Source organism: Diadema antillarum, unplaced genomic scaffold (assembly GCF_040938485.1).
Source record: "Diadema antillarum isolate AM-2024a unplaced genomic scaffold, OU_Dant_1.0 scf00000163, whole genome shotgun sequence".
NCBI classification, from domain to species: domain Eukaryota; kingdom Metazoa; phylum Echinodermata; class Echinoidea; order Diadematoida; family Diadematidae; genus Diadema; species Diadema antillarum.
Window position 1 is genome coordinate 2,823,752 of NW_027271052.1, and position 24,385 is coordinate 2,848,136.

The 24,385-nt window shown below is 37.8% G+C and overlaps 1 protein-coding gene across 1 annotated transcript in view; it reads left to right on the top strand.

Moving 5' to 3' along the window:
• The window catches only part of LOC139722359 (uncharacterized), a 184,011-nt gene extending 166,507 nt beyond the window's left edge, over positions 1–17,504 (top strand). The window contains exons 20-22 of the mRNA XM_071633668.1: positions 11,767–12,008; positions 12,622–12,808; positions 13,666–17,504. Of these exons, the coding sequence (XP_071489769.1) occupies positions 11,767–12,008; positions 12,622–12,808; positions 13,666–14,009 (773 nt within the window). The 3' untranslated portion in view covers positions 14,010–17,504. The remainder of the gene's footprint in view (positions 1–11,766; positions 12,009–12,621; positions 12,809–13,665) is intronic.
• The last annotated feature ends 6,881 nt before the right edge of the window (positions 17,505–24,385 follow it).

The window sequence follows — 24,385 nt, forward strand, 5'->3', positions numbered from 1 at the left end:
AATCATTGAATTACCACAACTGACCTCAGGATCTGATATGATCACCACAACTCTACTTTTCAATTAAGACCACAATTTTGATGTTGGCTCAAATTTATTTTGATAGACATTTTAACAAATATTCCATGATCTCCTACTAATAGCCAAGTGTGGCATGTATGGCAGAGTGGATTGTATGGCAGTGGGAACCTAGCATTACAAACATGACCAGGGCATACCGTAATACTGTTTCCACTGTGAACTAGCTGGATCTGGTTGTTGGCATGTTGCAAGGTTGTATGGTATGAAGGAGTCTCTTGTTTTGTCACTTCTCATAGCAGCTTAGGAGATTTTTATAATCCACAGTGAATTAGGGCCATGATTTCACTTCAGAGCAGAAATCTTACAAATGAGTGTTTTCTACAGAACAGGTCCTTCAGCATGTTTGTGCAGATTATGTTCGAATCTGAATAGCACGAAGGTGCTGAGAGTTGAAGTTTTCAAGTTTGATGTACAGTATTACAAAGACTAGATCTAAATTGATTTGACGATACTGCTGCTTATGTCTCCTTCGTGGTCTCCCTTCTACATCCCACCATCCTCCCTCTGTGCTCTGTGGTGTCAATTCCAGTCCGGCCTAGGAGTGTCCAGGTGTGATGTCATTGATTCTCAGAGTGGCAGATGTTTAGGATTGATGATGAAGGTTCACTGCAAGGCTGACTTCATGGTTGACTGCCTGCTTTGAGTCATCCATGGGGCAGAAAAACTTCTCACCTGACGCCACATATGTCTTCTCATTCTCTCTCTCTATTTCCACATTTTCCATCTCCTCCTTTTCCTCCTCCTATTTTTTTCTCCTCATCATTCTCCTTTTATCCCTCATTTCCCGTCTCCCTATTCTCCTATCATCTGAGACTGCCATTACATTTGTCAATAGATAAGTTGCTTCTAAAGCAATCTCATTTAAAAACGAAAGTAACTTTAGGGGACTGTGCCTTCAGCTGTGCTGCTCCAAAACTTTGGAATAAATTACCTGAGAAACTGAGGAAGGCATCATCACTTGTTGTCTTCAAATCTTTATTGAAGACTTATCTTTTTTCAGAAGCCTTTGATTAATTTGTTATTTATTTTCATGTGTCTAATCAGTGACAGGAGCTCTGTTACATCACGGTGCAGTAGAGTATATTTACATAGTAGCTGCGCTATACAAATTTGTCTAATTATAATTATTATAATTATAGACTGATGTATTACATCAAAGGAATAAACTTAGAAAGTAATGCTGTCCAGTTCTCCTATTCATACTGAATATAGTCCAGTTTGTAGAAACTAGTTTGAATGTTTGCAGCTGTGATAGAAAATTATTGATTGATCTCACTTGTAAGGAATCTCAATTTGTTTTATAGACAAGCATAAATGTTTTATCAAAAGACTTTAGTTGTCTGCCAATGCAGACAATAAAATAAAGTATGTTACAAGTTTGGACTTAGTAATGTTTTTCTTGGAATTCAAAGCAAAGTCATCTCTTCTCTCTGATGCTCAAGAGAAGTAACAATGTAATGTTGACTGTGTATAATAATAGAACCCCTCTCTCCATTACTCATCAAAGAAAACGATGAGGAGCCTAATTAATTTCATGTCTATGGCAACCTATGATGTGAAGTTGCACAAATTTCCATAGTGTAAACACTGCCGCGCTGAACATCAAAGACTCCAGGTAATGTGAGACAAGTACAGCTTTGATGTTTCGCTTCGATGACGGAGTTGCCGCGGCAGAAAGTGACGTCATGGTTACCCTCCAACGAACATTCTCAGAGCGGTGTTGCACATCGTAGTGATCCAAGTGGGAGCAGATGTCCAAAATTAAAAGACTTCCGGAGGAAGTTGCTGGAACTATGACACAAGACTTTATGTCATATCTCACTTGTGACATCATACCATGTCTCTAGACGCAAAGCAATAAAGTCATGTGTTCAGACTCTGGACTATGCTTGTTCTATGCTGATTCTGTCTTTGCAGTCTTATCAAAATGTAAATGTGTCATTTGCATGGAGAAAAACAGCATAAAGTCAAAGTCCAAGCTTTGTAGATAAACTAATATCATCACATGAATAAATGAACATTAAATCTTTTTGTTTGCTGTTAACGTCCTGTCTTAACATATAAGGCAGGGAGATGGACTTCACAAAAGAAAATTTATTTCCTTAAAGTGCCATGGAGAAAAACAGCATAACGTCAAAGTTCAGAATTTGTAGATAAACTGATATCATCACATGAATGAGTAAAAAGAAATCTTATGTTAGCTGAAACATCCTATCATAAACATAAGGCAGGGAGATGGTCTTCACAAAAGGATATTTTATCTTCATTTTCGTCAGTTCCATAAACTTTGGCTGTGTTAACTCAGTTAATGTGCGTGGCATGTATGGAGTATGTGTATTACACTGTCACCTTATATGTCATGTTTTATTTATTGACAAATAGGGCCTTTGTGTAATATAAGTTTTACTTATTTTCGTTTATGAAAGAATAGTTTGAGAATAAAAATGCAGAAAGCCAAGACAGCTTTTCAACAAGATTGCGTAAAACAATTTTTTTTTTAGCCTCTCCAGTGTTAGGAGACAGTTTCAACATATGGAGAGGACCCTTTTTATGGCATTGATCTTCCCCCCCCCCCCCCCCCCCCACACACACACACATACTAGAATAGCAGGGCAGTGACATGTGACCAGTGTATGGACACAAATGGGTCAAAATCCTCAAAATTACACTGAGACAAACACCTACTGGTATTATATTTTTTTTTGCAGCTCTGGTACCAACCTGCTACATGTTGGTAGTTCCTGGAATCAGTGTCAATACAACATTGCAAGGGTATGAGAGATAAGATGACAGGGGTATGACATGAGGCCATTGTTAGGTAGCTATCAGAGCATCATGACTGTTGACACAATAACACCGTTCATTTTACCTTGCTTTGTGTGACAACTGTCTAATCTTATTCCTTCAATAACCCTCTTGTCAGCTTTAGCGTTATAAATACGCAACTTTACAATAGTTTCTACAGTGTACAAACCAAACATGTAATCATAAATCATGAATGAGTAAGCAGAGAATTACGAGGAAAGAAAAAAAATGTCGTTCACTCAAGTTTGCCCCTTTTGATGAAATTGCAGCATGCACACGGGTTAGCTGTGTGACGTGTAGTCCACCACTAGCGTAGAATTGTACACACACACCCACATACATTTACATTACAAGTTATGTGTTTGTGGTTAGAAACAATGTCATATGGGACATATATCTTTCCATCAACCTAGTCTGTGTTTTAGAGATGGTGATGTAATTCCATTGAGTGTTGAGGTTATTATAGCCATTCTCTACATTGATGCCCTTTGGGTGCCCTCATAGATAGGTTCTTGATAGTAATAGGATTGGGGCCATTTTGAATCTTTCCTTTCTTTCTGAATTTTTTTTTTCTAATGCCATATCATATCTTTCTCAGCAAAAGTCAATTAGAACATAAACTCTACAGATTCTTTTAGTTCTTTTCAGGACTATATGGATAACCGGGTCGATGACTCTTGGGCCACTGTTGTTTACTTACAAAGTGTAGTTTCATTGAAGCCGCAATTATGTTTATCCATAAATTGGTCATTGTTTCAATTTGTATGGTGTTCAAGTTCTTCACTGTATATTACTACTATGGTATGTGCATACCATGTGTATTAGTAATGTTTAGGTCATTGTATTGTCAGTTATCATTGTTATGGCTACTATGTTTACAAGAAAAAAAAATGAATAATTCCGAGAGCAGTCCATCCCTCCTTGCCAAGTTGATTTCTTGCCTAGCATTGAGGTTGAAAACAAAGCCAATGCACAAGTTACTTCTTCTTTTTTTTTTTAAACCAAAGTCAGTGGAAAGCGTCCAAATCATGAAATATTGTCTTCTGATGAAAAATTATGTCACTTACATGCAATATGGAGGGAATAAACCAACAGTCTAAATTGAAATTTAAAAAAAGAATAAAAGAAAATCCAACCCTTAAAGATTTCACAAAGATTTGAATAGTTCCTGTCAAAAGTCCTGACATGTTTCTGTTTCTATATCTACAACTTACATTGTATATAAATACATCAGTATTTTATCTTTTCAGCCTGTCCGCAATTTCTAGAAAGTGTTAACCTTGTTATCTGGTTTCCATGGCAGGAAATTGTCCATCGTAGTTCAAACCACTAGCGGTCATTTGCATTTAGTATTCTTCTATCTTCACCTTGTCTGACCACTTCCCTCCTGGTAAACATGACTTTGAAGTCTGTAATTGGGAGAAGAGAGCAATTAAAAACTCTGTTGTACTTGTATAAACACTGCTGATTACTCATCATCTTACTGCAGGTGAAATACACTGATAATTGCATTCATGGCAATCAGGAATTGACCTACACAAAACGTAAAGGATGTACAGGTGTACATTCTATTTTCGTCAAACTCTTCTTTTCCTGTCTGCTGTTTTGTCCCGTTTATTCTATCCCATTGCGTTGTTATACTTTGCACTCACTGAGGTGTGACATGAAATTCTGTGAATTTTCTATCGAGTATGAATTACCATTAATGTTAGGAAGCATTGTGCAGTCAACATGTTTGCTGCAGGGTAAACCTTTTATGTCAAATTTTTTCTTTCTTTTCTCCAGAGCATCATTAGAAGTACAATGTATGTGTCCCACACTAGTGATGCCTACGTGTAGAATTTCCTTATAAGTTCAGTGCTGATTAGTGACCAAAGTGTGCAGCCACAAGGCAAATATTAGCACATAACCTGGTTGGCTAGACAGATTGTTTGAGTTATAGGCAGCAGTGGCTGTGAGCACATGTGCTTTGGGCCTGTCTGTTCAACAAATCCACGTCATTCACCCACCACTGCCAAGTACTTCATTTTCATGAAGGGGAAACTTAGTCTCATCTCCAGGCTGGAATGATATATGAAATATCATGCAGCTCAGAGGACATGTCTTATTAATAAACAGAGAAAGGTGATAAGATCAAAGTTTGATCATTCAAGATGGACAGATAGTGGGCATGCATGGTCTTTGAAAAAGAAAAAAAAAATGTTTTTTATTCAGATTTTGTATTCTAAAGACATGAACATGTATCATCTTGCTGTGTTTGTAATTTACACTAATATTCTGTGGCATATACATGTATCACATAGCATCACAGCATACAGAAAATATTTTTTGTTTGAAACTTAAAATGCTGAAGAATGCAAGTCTGTCTCCATGGCAATACACTGTAGTTCTTAGTTCAGTGTGTGATAAAAATGTCTCTTCCACTGAGTATTCTTATCAAGTTCACAGCATCATAACAATGATTGCTTTTGACAAAAGAAATTGCACTCTTTTCTTCCTTAATGGATAACAATGAATACAGAAAGCAAACAGGAAAAAGGAGTTGTGAATTTTATGCATACTATTAATACCTTCACAGAATTGCTATAGCCTGATTGTAAAGTCATCTAATGAAGAGGAGCCCATTCTGGTAAGAAGATTGGCTAGGGTTGAGACTAGCACAAGCGTGTGAAGCGTGACACGGAGGAACTTTGATAGATTGCCATTGGAGCGTGTTTGCCGTGGTTATAAAGAGGGATGACTGTGGTAGAGGGATTCAAAGCCGATTTGTTGCTGGAACAGGAAGCTCCGGTAGTGCCTGCACAGGTGTGCTTTGATACAGAACCAGTAGAGAGGGGGAGAGGAGGTTCACAGGACTGAAGGGTGCTCATCTCATTGTCCAACCTGGGTTACTATTGGCTGAGGTCGTCTCTTTACCCATTCAATGTTCACTGGTGTACAACATTAGCACAGATTTGTTATTGTCTACCGGTAGAGAGTGTCAGGTTTTCCATTCAGTGGCAGTATTCTCAAAGTGTGTGACAGAGATCAGACCAGACTGGCGGAACTCGGCTGAATCCTGCTAATTGACGTTCCTCCTGGTGTGAAGTTATTACCTATTACCGTCATAAGAATCAAATCAAATTGGGATTACGTGATTGTTTGGAAGAAGTGAGACTTAAAAGACACCAATATCACCGTGGCAGGAGAATCAGGTCAAGCTTGACCAGGAGTTGTCCAGCAATCATTGACCACTGAACATTTGCTGGACTCTGACTGAAGACGTCATGACAGCTACTCTGCAGATCAACCCATGGTGGGACTACGGCTTTTATTGTAAGCTTCTCTTTCTTCTAATTTACCTGTATATTCCTTTGACTGCCTCTACAAAAATCTTTCTTGCACTACTTGCCTTCTCTTTATTCATTTTGAGATAGTGCATAAGATATTTTCCAGGGAATCAGTTGAGACTTCAAATTATACCAAAAGAGGGTAAGCTACTATAGGTCTCTTCTTCTTCTTGACTAAAGATATAATGACACTAATGGTCAAATTTGTATGTCACTCATGTGTACCTGTCGGTAGTTATCACATGGTAACATTATTCTCCAGCTTGTGGAAAGAATACCAGTACCTCATATCAACATACAGTACCTCTTTATCCAGTGTGCAACTTGTAATAGTTACCTCTTTCATATCCTTGCCCTATTAATATGCCTATTAATTGCTAAATGTTCATTCAGGAGCTCACTCAGAAAGACAGACCATAATCTTGTGACTAGTCATTTAGATTAACCTTACTGGTCATGTTGAAAAAAAAAAAACACAGACACACAGAATATGATATGATAGACGTTATAATGATTAGACAAGTTTCTCTGTAAACCCATTACGACCAGACATGTCATGTTATCTGCACAGCTATGTTAAAGGTACTGTTTAACTTTGGGAGCAGTGATTTAAAAAATGTTTGAGTTATCACAGTTGATGTTAATGTGTGGGTCAGTTGTATCACAAAACATCCTACCATGTAAAAATTTTACAATGAAGCCTAAAATGTAAGGAGATATCACTATTTTTCTGAGTAAACTATAACTGTAAACGGTTTAGTCTAGAAACAGTTTTATCATAGCTATTGTTAATCGCAACACATTTTGTAAATTTAATAATACTTTTAATACATTGATTATACAGATTAGATTGTGTACATTGGTAGTTTCTATCCCTAACTCACATTTTAAAACTATTTTGAAACACAAGAGCTGGATTTTTGTTTCATCTGCAAATGGTAAATAATGCCCTTAAGACTTCAATTTTCATGGGCAGTGGTGCAGTCAAATGAACATTGCTATACATGTAGGTGAGGAAAAACAACAACAACTAAAAACTATTACAAATTAGTCACTATATTGCCTCCAGATTTTAGAATGCCAAGTAAATCATGTTTTCATGTTTTAATAGGGTGACTTCAACCATTGATGAATTCAACAGTCAACAATCTAAAATAACCTTTGATTTTTCAAATGTAGTGAATAATCATGTAAATAAATATACAAAATGAGATGAGCTGAATTAAAGTCTTGCACATCTCCTACACCATAAACTTAGCTTTGTAGTTGGTTACTATGGAAGTGTTCATGCATGAAAGTGAAAACCCATGGGACTCCGAATCCTTTTCCATATATATATATATTTTTTTTTTCCAATCAAAAGCTTCTTTCAGTCACTGGTTGTGTTATAAATGCCTCAGGGATGACAGCTCCAAACAAGATTCCTTGATCCACTCCCAGAGCTACCAGGTCAGCTTGTGGCAGCTCAAAGTTTCAGTTATAATAAAACTGATAGCGTGATATTGAAGTTCTGAAGACCACCTGACTAATAACTAGCCAGCATGCTCCACTGTCTACTGCCATTTTTAGAATAGGTTATTTGAAGTGGGTGGTAAACCCCCATAACAACAACAACAACAATAACAGACCCAGAGAGTCAAATATAAATTTAGCATTGCCCTGAATAGAACTAAAACTATTTAGAGTTTCTCTATGTAAGAAGAAAAAAACAACCAACAAATAAACCCCATTACTCTAGATGAGTATTTTTATCCCAGTCAAAATTTGTGTACCGGTATTTTATTATTTTCATTGAGGGGTAGAGACGCAGTGTTTGTGCCTTATTTCCTGTAAGACTTCAGTGTTTGGTAGCCATGTCTGATTCTTGTGACAGGGTGTAATAAGGCAAACAAGTTTGTCTTAAAGTATTCTTGGATGTCAGGCAGGAAGTTCACTGTCATTTATTATTTTTGTGTGTGTGTTTTTGTTGTCGTTGTTGTTGTTGTTGTTTGTTTTTGTTTGTTTTTAGTCAACCAGCCATCTTACTGAAATAGATGGGCCACATACAATCTGCCCAAAGGATGCTCTAGATATATTTACCATTTGCTGAGGTTTTTTGGTTATACAGGAACATATTTTATACCAGTTGGTATCACAGCAGTTTAGAATTATTAATGTGTGCAGTAGTGACATTTCATAGACAACATCATATTTATGTTTATTTTCCTGATTTAATGATCATGAAATGACTGTAACAACAACACCATCTGCAGTCTGGTGTCTGTAATTTTTACTAAATTGATGCATACATCCCAATGTATTCCACCACAGACAAAAGCAACAGCTGAAACTACCGTATATCTTACAAATTTCATGAAATGTTTCATCACTCCTCTGTAGACTTGATTTAATAGACAGGTTCCCATGCTTGTAAATGAAATAGTTACTGAATATTAGTCTCGAATGAATTTTTTTTTGAAGTAGTTATAAAAGGACACAAGAATGAGAAAACAGTCGTTCATCACTGTATGTTTAAAAGAAAATGCCACACAAAGCAAAAACCAAGTTACTAGGTCATGCTTCTAGAAATGCTGTGAGTAAGAGCTCTTACGATGAGTGGATGCTACCCAATTGTCATCAGTGCGAATCCTAGAGACGCCCTGGTATTGGTTTTATGCCTCAGTGAGTCAGAGGGTAGCAGAAAGAATAGAAACCTTTGCCCATTTAGCGAAGCTTTTGTTATCTAGTAGCAATTATGTGTTACCTTGTGAGGCAGTCATGCGCCGAATCAAAGCAAATAGCCAGTGGGCCTTGTATGTGATTAGGATTGACCACTATCAGTGGACATAGTTAGGGCAGAATTATTTAATAGTTATAGAATTGCTACCACCAATGGGTGGGGCTGCTCCAAGGGAAGAAGTTGGTACACATGTTATGTGGGGGCGGGGATGATATCATGAGGGATTCCACCATTGTGTGAGTCAGTACTTCACACTGAAATGATTTCCAAAGAACAGGGGTAAACTCCCATGAGATCAGCACAGGACGATTGACTGTCTTACTGAGAATGGGGGGGGGGGGGGGGGGAGGGGAAGGGGGTAGAAAACTTTAGTAATCACACCTCACATGAAAGAAACATGATAAGGCAGGCATGTGGGAAAGATTTGCTGTCACCTAGTAAACCACCACATGGTTGAATTTAATACTCTGAAGACTTTGGGGTTTAGGAATTAAAGAGGAGGTTGGATATGTCAGAGTTTTGTTACAACAACATGTGATTTTAAAGAGAACCAAAGCTAGAGACCTTGTTGTATAAGGGATGACTGTTATCCCTCTGGGTGCTATGAGTGTCGATTGGCACAGAAAACCCCATAGCATTATATGCTCTGTCCAAAGTCCCTTGCACAGAAATGGTTAAAAGACTTTTATCAGGTTGCCTTTTTTTTCTCAATGTCTAAAGCAAGATTTGAGGGATTTCCCTTTCTTCATGTTGGTGCACTGGGCAGTGTCCAATATTTGAAATGCGTTCAAGTATGATTCACAATGAAGTTTTCTGCAGAGAAAAAAAAATTAATTGTCTAAGATTCTTTTCTTTTTTGTTACTGTTCTAGTGCTATACGAGGGAGGGGCTAACCACTAATAGAACGAATACATCATTTACATTTTTATCTTCCATCACTGATAGCCCAGCTTCGTGTGGGCGTATGAAGAAGTGACAAATTATGAATTGCAAGCTTTTTTGCCCTTGAAATCCCAACAGCTGGCTCAGCCACTGTGACTAGTACAACATCACTGCTGCAACGTGTTTGCTTTATCAGGTGTTTGTGGCAAGTCATGGGTAACATGAAATCCTGGGCATGTTTGCAGGTACACTTTGTATCTAGAGCAAGCATATTCCAGGTCTCTTATTTGGATAAAATGGAAGTAAGGCCCAAAGGGTTTGGTGCCACCCACTATGCGCAATATTCACGCCAGCTTTTCAATAGTGATCAAAATCATTCTTATTTGTTCATTTATTCAGTTATTTATTTTTATTTATTTACCTTTCTGTTTTTTAATTTAGTAATTTATTTTGTTATTTATTTTTATATTTTCTACAGAGATCCTTTGAAATGGTTTATATTGGCTGAATCATTAACAAATTGTGCTTCTTTGCCTCATGTAAAGTTATACAAGCCCAAACATGATTTATCTTGTGAAAGCCACCTAGTAGTATGCTGAGGATAGCAATGATAAGATGTCGATGCAAAGGATTTTCATATCAGTAAGTTTCCTCTGATACTACTAATACTACCTGTCATCGTGATCCAACCAGTGATACAGCATCAGGGCCATGCATGTTTAATTGAATGGTGACAGAGATTCCCAAATGTCAAGGTAGCTTTGTGGTCGACCTGATTTGCCAAGTTTTGTGTGGAAAAGATTCAGATGAGTAGAGCGACAAGGTTGTAAATGCAGAACAAATCTTACATCCATCACAGAATTTAACTTTTGACCTTTGCAGTGTCTAAACGTAGATTCAAAATGTGATGCACGGTTGTAGCTGCGATTGCCATGACTTCCAATTGTTTATATACCATGTGTACATGTAGCATGCATCATGTGTGCAGTCAATAAGGACAATTAACTTTTTTTCTGTAAGGCAGATCTTACTCACATTTCATCACGTCATGTAATACAATGTAGGTCTTGCTGACCAAAGACAGTCAGTCTATAGGAAGATGTTTTTGTTTTGTTCCTTTTCTTTTCTTGCCATTGAACAAATTGTCTGGAAGATTGTTTGTCTGCTTGTGCTTACCTTGTAAGTCTGTCTCATTTAATGTTGAGATATTGCCAGGATGTGTTTCCATGGCAACAATCAACTTTGTGGCTTGTAGGTAAACAGGAAATGTGAAGAAATGAGAAAGATGGCACACTGTCAGCCATTGTCTGGTCAGTAGCTTGGTAGTGGGACAAACACAGGAAGTCTTCATTGTAGGACAGAGCTCATAGGATGAACAGCCCTTCGTATCAACATGTAGCCAGTCAGCTGTTCAATGTCATTGGATGACTGTTGAAACAGCGAGCACTTGTCTCTGTTGGTTGCCTTCTTATTCTTTTTTTTAATGCTTCCATGCCATGATTTTACGTTATCAAGCTTTAGAGAAATGTGCATCGTATATTTATAAACATTACAGTTTTTGTCTCACTTTTGTAATGGAAAGAGCCATAAGAACCATAAAAACTTAGTCGATGCAATTCCCCCCCCCCCCTCAGTAAATTACTCATAAAAATGATTGTTAAATGTTAGATTTTATTGGGATAAATGTTTACAATGCAAACCCAGAGTTATGGTGATGAATTAAACCAAGATGTGCAAGCTATTTCAAGCTTTGGCACCAGCCTCACGATACAGCAATAAAGACTGAGTGTCATTAAAAAAAAGTAAATGCTCAATTCAGTTCCTCCATACATAAAATGTCATATTGTATTCATCAGTTATAAATCAAAGCCATGATTTGAGATATAAAACAAACTTGTTAAAAAGTGTGTTCAGTTTTGACATCGTTTTGATTGTTCTGTTTCTTACCAGATGATACCAAGCCCAGTTTCTCCCAGCGAGGTCTCCTGGAGAGATCCTTCTCAGAGAGCTCAAACTCTACCATCCTCCTCTCAACCGGAGAGCTGGAGAAACTCATCGAAGAGGCCAACCAATCCCTGGATGAGGCAGATGACAGCGACATCGCCGTCATCGTCCTCCACAAAGACGACGAGAACCAGGGCTTGGGGCTGACTGTGGCTGGTGGTGTCGACCAGGAGGTTCGAGAAATCACGGTGAGTGTTTCGCTGTATTTCTGCATGACAGCTCCTCGTTGAATACATTGCAAAAATGAAATAAATCAACATATTGGCATTTGCACGAATTACCACAGTGTTTTGAAAAGGCCTTACTGGTGTAATACAGGCATAAAACTGATATTGTGTACTTTTTAGGCATGATATTCTATAGATTTAAATCTGATTTCAGATTTTTTTTTGTCAAGTCTACACACATTTTGCTTTTTCCATGTATCAAAATCACCTGAAATTTTTGATTTCCGATTTTTTCAACAAACCTCAATATCATACCTGCTTTTGTTGCATACTTTTTCATACGTTTACTATTGCAAGCAATAGGATCATTAAATTGATAAACATTTGTGATGAAGACGTGCCTGTGAGGAATGCCTTGAAATGAGATGACCACACCATGAAACATTTTAGGGATTGATTGTCTATCATAAAAGTGCTACTTCCTTGTATATGATGTAAAGATCAACTTGTTGCATCTACTTTTGTGATTGCATGATATCCCATATAAATAGACTATCAAAACCTGGTTGTACTTGTTCACTTTGAGACAAGTTGCCATATATCAAGATGAATTTTTATGCCAATTGAATGACAGGTGCATAGAGTGATTCCCAGTGGACTGGCTGACAGGGATTGTAGAATCCAGCGAGGTGATCGGCTCATCTCAGTCAACGGCCGAGTCCTGAAGGACGTGACCCACAACCAGGCCCTGGCCCTGCTTAAGACCAAGAGGAGAGATGTGGTCCTAGTGGTGGCCAGACCACTGGAGCTAGAGGAAACAGGTAAGAAGGGTTGCCATGGAGATCTTGTCAAGAAGAGCAAGGGATGAGCAGTCATGAGAATTGACATTTTCTGTGTCCAATTCTTCTCTAAAAATTCAGAGAATAACAGATGGTTGACCGTGCTTGAATCTGATGGGGGATGGGGATGGATAGGGGCTGTTTTTATTGGGGGTATATATTCTGTTGAATAGCATTGTCAGAGGACCCATTTCAAAGAGAAAATGCCATATATTCATGACTTCCAAGCCTTGCTATACAATTAACTAAAAGGTGGTTGGTCATTGCATTGCTGTTGTAGTGATTGCAGGTTGCAAATGTACTGTGCTTAAAGAACATGGACTTTGGTTCTAGTGAAGACTTGTCTTTTGTTTTGGATTTTTCTTTTTTCTTGCAATGCTCAAGTAATAAATCAGATTGAATGTTTTTGCGATGTAGTATGCAATATGCAGTTCACGTGCATCTGGCTGTGAATTTTAACCCGTTGAGGATGGGCTGATTTAGCTCTAACACACATTTCCTATAAATAGCTGCCAGAGTATACTCAGGTCCATTTCTCAACAAGTCAACATGCTAGTCTCATCTGTAGTCTCTTATTGGTTTCTCTCCTCCTTTCCCCAAGCTTCATTCCCTGGAGTGTAACCTAGATATGTTCATTTTCACTTAGATATTTCAGAGTTTCTTGTCAATTAGGGTGGAGTCACACTTTCTAAAAATGCAATGAAGCTGAAGGAAGGATAGCTAGCATGATTAATACATAAATCAAGTTTCTATTTCTTGCGAAGTTTTAGCATGTAACCCATGCAGCATTTTTTAGGAAGTAAAAAATCATGTCTGTTGCCTTTGTGTCTTTTTAACAGAGGAAGAAGGTGATACAGAGGACATTGAGATGGCCAAGGGTCCAGCGGGTCTTGGTTTCAGCGTGGAAGGTGGGAAGGGCTCCCCCAAGGGTGACTTGCCAATCACTGTCAAGAAGATCTTTATGGGAGGTGTGGCAGACCGCAGTGGACTGCTCCATGTTGGTGACGAGATTGTGGAGGTCAACGGCAAGAAACTTTTGGGACTGACGCACTTTGAAGCTTGGACTTTCCTTAAAGCTGTCCCTACAGGGATGGTCAAGTTAAAAATCCGCAAACCCTCTACGAAGGAGAAGGAGGACGAGGAGGCAAAGGGGATAGCAAAACTATCAGCCAACCTTGAGTAGAGAGGGCGCTATTGTATGAGGACACTATGACATCATTACAACCATTGAGGTGCTTGTGTTGCAAACTGGCTGACCTGCTGAAATGGTCTGTAATCAAAGGGGCTGTAGTAGGAGACTATTAGGGTGAGGATGTCTATGCAAGCCATCGATGGACAAGACTTGAGCATGAAGCTTCTCAAAGCTTCATGATGCTAACGAGGCTTACAGTGTGCTAGCTTGAAGTTAGCACAAGAGATGCATCAGACGTTGTCTTGATTGCTAAGGTATTGCTGTAGAGATGAATAGCCTAATAGGAGAAACAACTGTGGAGTTGTAGGAATTCTTTCATGGTGACCATGAAGCCCTGGTTTATAAACAGGGACTGAATGTTGCTAAAGCTAACTTTGACGTTGCTGCTGGTTCACTGAACAAGTTGTGATTCAGTTTAGATAAGAAGGAGTCAAACTATCACAATTTATTGCACTCTGTAAAGGATCGAGTTCTACATCTGAATACAGACACTGGGCAGGTTTTTTCAACAATTCACACCAGTTGTCATGACTCTTGGAGCCAGTAAGTCTAGATTTTTTTTTTTCTGTCATAAAAACACAGATATGTCCATAGTATACAAAGTCTTTGGAAGGTATGCATACAAATGTCAGTTTGTGTTGATGAAGAGCTGCCAAGATTTTCAGGAATAATTGTCACAGACTACGTTCTTTCTTCTGTGGTAATTATTCATCACCTTTACAACGTGCATATGGTATGCTAAACCATGAAGTGAATTGTACTTGAAGAATAGCGGACAATCAACTGTATTCAAGGAGGTTAAAAGGCCCCCTCTTGAGACCAATTAGTTTATTGCAGTATTAACAGAAAATGGAGTCGTGAATGAAGAGAAAGTGATGAATTTCTCTTTGGATGTTCAATATTTGCTGTTTTGGGTGTAATATGAAGACAGTCACCATTTAAAGAGGAAGTAATTCTATCAGCTTCCTGCTGTATTTGGAGAAGTTAGAGAGATTTGGAAGTCTAAGTAGATGGGAATCATTTTGGCAGTGAAGGAGGGAGAGAAGGCTGACAAGGTCAGATCAGTGGAGGGTTGTGATTGGGGAAACATCCATGATTGTTTCTACAGGCTGTTTGTTTGACAAGCAAGTTTTTTTCCAGCTAGTCTGTTGTGATGATATGACAGGAAGTTTAGTTCAAACCTGCCAGGAAGTACACTCCAGGAAGTATGGGGGTGTAGAGTGGGCCCCTTAGTGCTCTTCTATACTCTGTTGTGCTCACAATGGATGTTATGTAATAAAGTGTCTCGCCTTCTTTGGGTTAGAGCAAAAATGCAAATGAACACATTATAGTAATTATCTTATTGATACTCAAAACTTGTTTGTTTGTACAATTAGATCACCCTACTTTTTGATTTCCGATATACAAAGTTCCAACATCCTCTGCACATGGCATTAAGTGGAAAACAGAGAATTGGACATAAAGTTATGCCAGAACAATTGTGCCACTTTGATTAACAAATGTGTAACTCACAGTATATTTGAACTTTTAGCTGTGTAGGCATTATCTAACCAGCTGTGGGCTTACAAATTTCACTGGATCATTTGGGAGATCTAAGCAGATGATATTCTCATCATGTTTTAATTAGCAAAGCTTGGCAGCAAGACACTGATGACATGTGACCTTGTGTCGTCATGATATGTCACACCACTCACACTACAAGAGTGTTTCCCACGGCATGGTGGGAAGGTGTGGTTTATGTATGGCCAGGTTTGGAAGTGATGAACCATTGATGAAGGGAAGAGTGGACACAAAGATGAATAGTTAAAGGAGTGAAGGACAGAAACAAATTAACTTGTTTTGGTTTTCATGAAGGTGAGATGTTTCTGCAGCAGATATTTCACATCCTTCATCTTGCCTGTTGAAGCATTCTGAGGATGAAAATATGTTTGAATATTTTGAGTTTTCCAAATATTTGGATTGCATTGACAGTGAATATAAACATCCTTCATACTTTGTGATATGTTATCATAGAATATCTGTATATTAGTTTCTACCATGTGTACAATGTATAGTGACTGTTATTCAATGTACAGTGTATAGAATCATATATGTATAAAATATATATAGTAATATATGATATTAATAATCAGTGTGAGTAACTCTGTTGTGATCTTGATATTACTCCAGTGACTGAGTAGGAAAGAGCCATATTCAGTATTGTGTCTCAACTCTGTGAAGCTGCAAGAGCATTACGCAAGGCGATTTGCTTATAAATAAACTTGATGTGTGCCTTTAATTGCATGTGTGAGATGATTTATCTCCATGCTTGAATATGAATAGGAATTACCCCATGGCTCCTTATACTTCCTTTCTTATCATGAGGCTTTCAATTGATTATTTTTATCCTTTACCTTTTACATTTTGGTTAAAATACAACTGAACATTCTCTTATATGTTGACTTCTATACTTACGCAGTATCATCACACCTATGTTAGTGTGTTGATCCTACGCACTTTTTTTCTTCTTTTTTTTATCGATACGCTCCCAAGTTGGTGACAATGAAATAAGGAAATTTGCAAAACTTTTCAAGTGCAATAATATATAATGTGTATGGAAGTGAAGTTTTGTGTTATGATGTTCCATGTGTGCTATGAGACGTTTTGATGCCTTCTTAGGCTGATTATTTGTAATATGTAGAATAGCAGGTATGCCCAATTCATATGCAAATCTGCAAGATTTTCCTTTTGTGTTTTAATGTTCGATACATGTGAAGTTTGCAAGTTGATGCATTCTCCCCCTTTTCATCAGATTGAGTGATGTAGTAGTGAAGAATATTTACCAACAATATGATGATTAGTTCTGACTTACAAATTTATTTCCTAGTAAGCAGACTGCCGTAGGGTCCGAAATGAAGCAATGGTATATACACACACTAGAGATGGAGTACCAATGTAGATGATATTCTGTGGTACAATCAGCATATATACAGTAATCCAATGTGATGACTCATTAGACATATGAAATCAAGTGTATTCTTTGATGTAGATTACTTTGCCAGATTCCTGCCAATTGATATTAAATGGAAACATTGCTCATCTACTGTATTTCTAGAATTGGAATGCTAGTTATTTTTCAGGAATGTCTGAGTGAAATGTAGCAGGGTATTTTATTAGAAAGCATATTCCATGGTTGATAAAGAACAGCAAATCTTCCAGCACAGGTGTTTTCTGTTACTTCATGCACACACACACACACACACATACACACTCATTCATATATACAGACAGACAGACACACAGACACACAGACAGACACACAGACAGACAAAGACAAACTCTCATACTTTTAATGCCCTGTAGGGGTTGGGTGTGTCCTGACCATAGTGTAGACTCCGGTGCCAGACTCCTTCGAGGAGACTCATGATAGACACATACCCGTTTCTATTACATGATTGCACATTAGAACTATGGGCCAATGTTTGATTCTGACAACAAGGATCCCATTATGGCCACTCTTGTACCTGCAGGAGTCACTGTGTTATTGGTTACGGCCAATGTGTGTCTATGGCATGCAGGTGTGTATTCCAAATGTAGACCACAGATAGTGTACATTTACAATATAATTTATATATAAACACACACACAGATTCCTCCTTAGCACCGTGCATGAAATCATTCAATGCAAACACACAACTCTGTATAATCTGTTAACATTTTCAAGGCATTCAACTCATATGGACAAGAACAATAATCTCAAGTTTTTAAGTGGTGCTGCTGTTTGGAGGCAGATTTGTCTGTGTGAATGGGATGGAACAGGAGAATGAAAACATGAAATTTTATTTTGACTCGAGATGAAAAAGTCATTGCCTTAGTTGATAAGATATAACTTATGTTGCTTGATTCTTTGCCATTTCCTTTGTGCAGTATACCAAAATAGTGTGATGTACTGTTTAACTTGTCCTGTAGAAAATATCTACATATGTATTTCATATGAGTTTGAATGACCTTCTTTCTATATTGTAAAGCAGGCTTATGTGTTACAAAGCAGTATTTTTGTGGCTTTCCACAGTCTGTCCAAGAGGAACTGATTTAGTATGCATGTGTGTATCGCAGAATCTATCTCTGCACTATTGTCATAAGTGTTGGTAGAACGTCTTTGTTTAGTTTTGTCTTCCACAATATTTGCCAATTTGCTTGTGTGTTAGGGAAGGGATGTATAGAATATGAATTATTATTTCATGACTTTTTAGTTTGCAACTCATGTGGGACTAGTGACAGAGATTATGACTGAATGAAAGACCATTGAAGAAATGATGTATTATATTTGACAATTTTGTATAGCTCTCGCTTATTGTGACAAGACTTTGTGACATTAAACATATTTATCCCCAAACAAAACATTGAAGGAATGCCTTATCTTTTTTGCTCCCCGATGTCTTTTAACTCGTTACTATTAGCTATGTTGTGTCATGAACTTCTGATAGTTATCAATTATGATAAAAATTGCCATGGTAATGAGTGCAAATTGTTCATGGTGATTGGACGCATTTATGGTAGTGGCTGTTTTTGCAACTACAATGTAGTAGTACATGTTGTAGAGGCGTTATGCAACCAGGGCCCTGTTGCATAACAAGCTGCAATCAAACATAAGTCAGAAAATCAAATGTAAGTCCATTATCAGCCAATCAGAATCGAGTATTCGGAGACTTATGCTTGATTTTCTGACTTATGTTAGGTCTCGACTTTAAAGGTGCATGGTCCCGGTGTTTTAGTCAAATGCGTACGCGGGCGCACGGCGCAAGTTTCCTATAGAGACCCATGCTACCGACTTCTCTTGGGCGCTTACGCTTTGGCCCACTTTCCCGAGTCCGAAGAAGTCCGATCCATTGTGTCAGTGGTCCGATCACAGTTCGGCTCATGATTCGGCTCAGGGGGATGACAGCTTTTAGCAAACTTCTTTTGTGATGTCATAATAAGAAGCACATATGCACGCACCCTGGCATTACTACAGACTGCGTGATGCGCAGAGAAGACAACGAAGGCAACGTTACTTAGCAATACCTACGCGCTTTACTCTTGATGACAGCTCAATTTCGGCAATCTTCGTATCAATGCTAATGGTTATCGGCAGTAGCATCAACAGCGCCATCTACACTACCGGGACTATGCCCCTTTAATGCAACAAGGCCCAGGTGTCGGTCTTTGCTGTTGTGTTGAATGATTTCTGCAGTGATGTGCTTAATGATTTCAAGACCAGCCAGTCAGTGTGGGTGGCTTGATGTTATGTCTGTGCCATGACTGTGGTGGAAAGTTCACCTGCATTAACACTGAAAACCACAAGTTCGTCTAAAAAACAAACAAAACAAAAACAAAAAACTTGACATTTTGAGATTAACTTTGATGAGAATACTACACATATTAATTTTGATCAGAATAGTCAAAGTAAAGAGACCATCATGCAGAGTTGTGGCTACTCTGTGCATACATGTATATCTCAACCCCCCCCCCCCCAGTAATAACAAGAAAACTTGTTCAAATTCATTAAAATTCATGAAATTCTTCCGTCGACATGTTTTCATTGCAGCTGATTGACAAAATGCCCTACATCGACGTCAATCAGTTGCAAAGAAAACTTGTGCAATAAACTCTTTGGTGCTGGGTACATCGCCACAATTTCATAAAAGCTAATAATCAAATGATGAACATTCCACACGCAGTTAACCTTGCTACATAGAGGGAGAGAAAATCTATCGCCTCATGCAAATGTCAGCCTTATACATGTACGTGTATTACATGTGTTACATGAAGTTAGCAATATTATTAATCGCTGTTAGACGTTGATGAAGACATACATGGTTGTGGAATTATGAGATTATGATTGCTGATGTTTCGTATCTCTTGGAGTTTATAATCTTTGAGAACTTGTTTCCCTTTTGCTCTGTGAGGAAGACCTTTGGGATTAATGTATTCTCATGCCAAAACAAATGATCAAGCTTTTCAAAATAATCTCTACTCCTAAACTTCCCTTCAAAGACAGCATTTTCCTAAAATGCACTTCAACAGAGAGCAGTCATAAATTTCACACGGACATCTTATAGAGATTAAAATATTTTATTGAAAACATCAGTTAGTCGATTGTACATCAGTAATCCACACTTCTCCTGGTACACAACCACTATAAAAAAAAATAACAGAAGCCAAATTGAATTGATTATGCCAAATATCTATAACATCAGGAGATAACAATCGCCCTTGCTGGCCTTTCAGTGTCTTTGCCATTAGGATAGTGTGCGGGTCCCATTGTAGATGCTGATACAGGACCAGCCCCTACTCATATCTGGCTTATCAAACATATGCCTTTAAAATCAATTTGGCAAAACAAAATAAACAATATTAACTAGACACAAAACTGATTCATGGACAAAAAAAAGGGAGAAAAAAGAAGAAAGCAAAAATGTGTCTGTAAATTTAGGCAAAAGCATAGAGTGACATACAGAAAGACTTTTAATCGGCCCACTGTTAGTAACAGAACGCTGCAGGGTTTTCAAGAATTACATCACAGTTTGAATTAAAGAAGAGAATTGAAACATGGACTCTCAGAAACCTGCACAGGCCATTAACAATCAAGCACCATCACCTCCTAGGATAAACTATCACTAAATAACCCTTGTTCACAAATGCCAATAATGTTGCTTTGTGATGTGTTGGTTTGATGTTTGTTTTGGGTGTTCCACTGAAAAGAGACAAAAATGTCCCACCACCAAACATTAGTGTGATGAGCCATTTACATCCCATCTCAAGTCTGATTATCACTGCTACTTCTTCTGCCACATCATGCATGATCACTACAGCAAAACAAAAAATAAATTAATAGAAAAAAAATCCAAGAATAAATACATGTTTATGTACAGAAAAAAGTCATTTGCTAGGTAAATCATCTGCCACAAAATAATTTTTGTTTACAGGACTGATTTTCTAGAAGCTGTACAAAATAAATGTACCACTGATAAGGTACTTGCACTAGGTAAAATGTTCTATGCAGTTTCATTGCAGGATATAAATCTGTTACTGTACAAAACTTAAAAAGGAAAACTAGAAGTGGAAAAGGCATAAAGTACAAAGAATACGGAAGTTGCAATCAGACATTTATTGTATGTTCACCAAAAGAGGGCGGTATACAAGATGCCAATATCATCAGTTTTGTTAAAGGTCAAACAAACCAGTGTACTATCCAAACGAAATGAATGGAATGTCCTCCACTAATTAAAATCAATGAGACATTCAGGGAAATTACTTTTTGACCTCTCAATATCCACAATGTAAATTGGATTACAACCGTCTCTTTCTCAACTGGCTTGATCTAGGTTGGAGCTCCTATTCAATCTAAAAAAAGCACAATCTCAGATCAGTGACAACAGCAGTTCCTGAGGATATATCCATCTAGTCAAGTGCCAAAACATACAGCCGTTGACATCGTAAGGAGTTATGTTCTACCACTGCTGCTTCATGACAGGATGTCTCATTACACGCAAGCATGAGAGAGAGATGGGTGGAATATCAGCATCTACATTGTAGTTGGGTGAACACACAACACTCCTCAAACTTTATGGCTTTGGGAATGGACTCATGGGCTACTCCAATAGTATCCCTCAAAAAACAGATGACTGAAACCTTTGCACTTGGCTATTCTCATTGTACTGCAGTCTTTCTAGCTTTTAATATATACCAGTGTTTAAGTAGCAGTGTCATCAAAGTACCCTCCACTAAAACTTTAAAAACAGTAACAGAAATAAAGCATACTCAAAACTATACAAATGGAGATTATCATAAGACATAAATTTGGAGAGAGCACAACAGCATGTGAATTACATGAAAGTCAACAACACAGTGCAACCATGTAGTCAACATTCACAGTGATGGTTTTGTTCTAATGACAAACATATACCTCACACTTATACCTGGAGTAAGATTTCAAGGTATACCTGTTGGCTGTGGTACTCTCTTATACTTCAGATAAAGACAACAGACAGATATGTAGCAATGGGTCTACCTGTCTGTACCACCTGTGAAGTATCAATAAACATACTCCTTTTGATGGCATAAAAATATCCATATTCTTAAAGCTTCATATCTGATTTGTAAATATCATTTTTCCTTCCTTTCTGTGAGAGAGACTAATAGAAACTGAACTTGTCAGCATAAGTTTTCATGTGGTCATTGATGGTAACCAACAGCCTTGTGAAAAGTCTTAGCATGACAAGGTGTTAACCCATTCCATACCAAATTTGAAACCCCCATAGACTTAATACAGAGGCCATTAGGGTTCCCGTATGGAACAGATTAAGTCTTAAATGAGAATTACACTTAAACAACTAGAACATTATTCATCTTTACAAAACAAAACAAGGCAACCAACTAATAACAATAATAATAATAATAATGATTAAAAAAAAACATGAACCTCACACTTGGGGTTCTCAAATTCAGGCCTATGTTATAAATAGATCTGGAGAAATACATCATCAAGAGTCAAAGAATTCATGCATTACAATTCCGAAAATAATCTTTGTGATAAAGAGCATATGCAATGCATGAAGCCAGAAGTTATCAATGCTGCATCGTTGGTCTACATAATACTTATTAGATATATCATTCATTTACATACAATTGGAATAGAAGTTTATCTATATACACATTCTCTGGTTTTTCAAAAAGTGTCCAGATCACCAAACATGGCATTCTTTTCCTCCTTCATTTCACACAACAGTGATCAGAGAGTGGTTGGTTTGGTCCACAACAAACGAGCTAAAATACCATGAACATGACTGGTAGGCTATAAAGCAGAGACCAAATGAGGCCCTACCCACATGCATTTACACCAGGCCTCTCATAGAAGGCATGGACAATCCTGATGGACAGTGATTTACTGACATCCTCACTTCGTAGTGACACTCATAGGTAGGAACTTACTGTATACGCCATATATTCCGCAAGTCTAAATTTTCGCAAATCGGGAATTCCCGACGATTTCGCGAGTGGTTAAATTCGCGATCGTGGAGTCCTGTATTGAACGGAGAAGAGTACACGTGTACGTCACATTCATATCGGATTCAGAGTCAATATTTTTGCGTGTTTTTAATTTTGCGAATAGCACCCGACTCGCAAAATTCGCGAAAATAAAAACCTTGCGAAATATTCGGCATATACAGTAATACCAGAGCTACTCTGGCTTTATTCTATAAGTATTTCCTTCTGTCTATAAACAATACCACTACAAGTGAATAGTAAGGATATACATCATACAGTTTACGCCATATATTTTGTGGGGTCTACTTTTTTTCGAATTGGGACTTCCAGACATTATTTCGCGAGTGGAGTACAGTTGGGAATAGTGAATGTACACATGCATGTCACATCAATTTCAGGAGCAGAGTTAATATTTTCACATGCTGTATTATTCACAATAGTAGTTGACTTGCAGAATTTGAAAAAAACAAAACAAAACTGTGAAACATATGGCGTATACAGCACTCTATGAAGGTGAAATGATGAAGATTTTTCCTTTGCTCAATGTGCCAGTCACAAAATTCCACACAGTATCAACACAGTTTGAATCTTCACAAATTTGCACACTTGGCAGCCAGCATTTGCACATATCAAAACTTGTATCTTGTGCTGTGTCATGATACATAAAGTTACTAACCTTTCTTTGCGGGTGTTCAGTGTCAGTTCAATAGTGCATGAAAAGAGACTGACAGTGTATGAATCCTACAGGAATGTATTGTAATTTTCTTCTCAACTCAGGAAGGTGTTGGAACATTCAGTGCAAACACTAACACTTGGTGTCCTTGCAATGCTTGTTCTCCACACTACCAGTGAATGAGGTGTTTGAACATTCAGTGTAAACACTAACACGTGGTGTCCTTGCAACACTTGTTCTCTACACTATCAGTGAATGAGAAAAGTTGAGAATGCATGCCATGAGAAAAAAACACCATACCATGAGAACTCAAGGGTGTTTGGATACAGGTTTACGCATGGACAAGACACTGAAGATGTTTAGGAGGTGCACAGAGTGACAGACACCTGCTATTATCCACACTATATCAATATGAGTTAGGCCCGAAGGAACATAAAATTGATAACCTGTCAGTATACTAACAAACCTTCCACGTACTAGAATTTCAGCATCCCTTGCACATCTTGTTTTCGAATACAAGGGAGTGATTTTATCATGGAACAACTCAGCATGAATGCTCTTCAGCATACTCCATGGAATGTAATGCCCCCATTCTACTCAGATTGTCTGTATAAGTCTTGTTCTACATGCTGTCCTGCAGTTTACAATCTAACACATGTATCAACGTAAATATTTTACACATTTC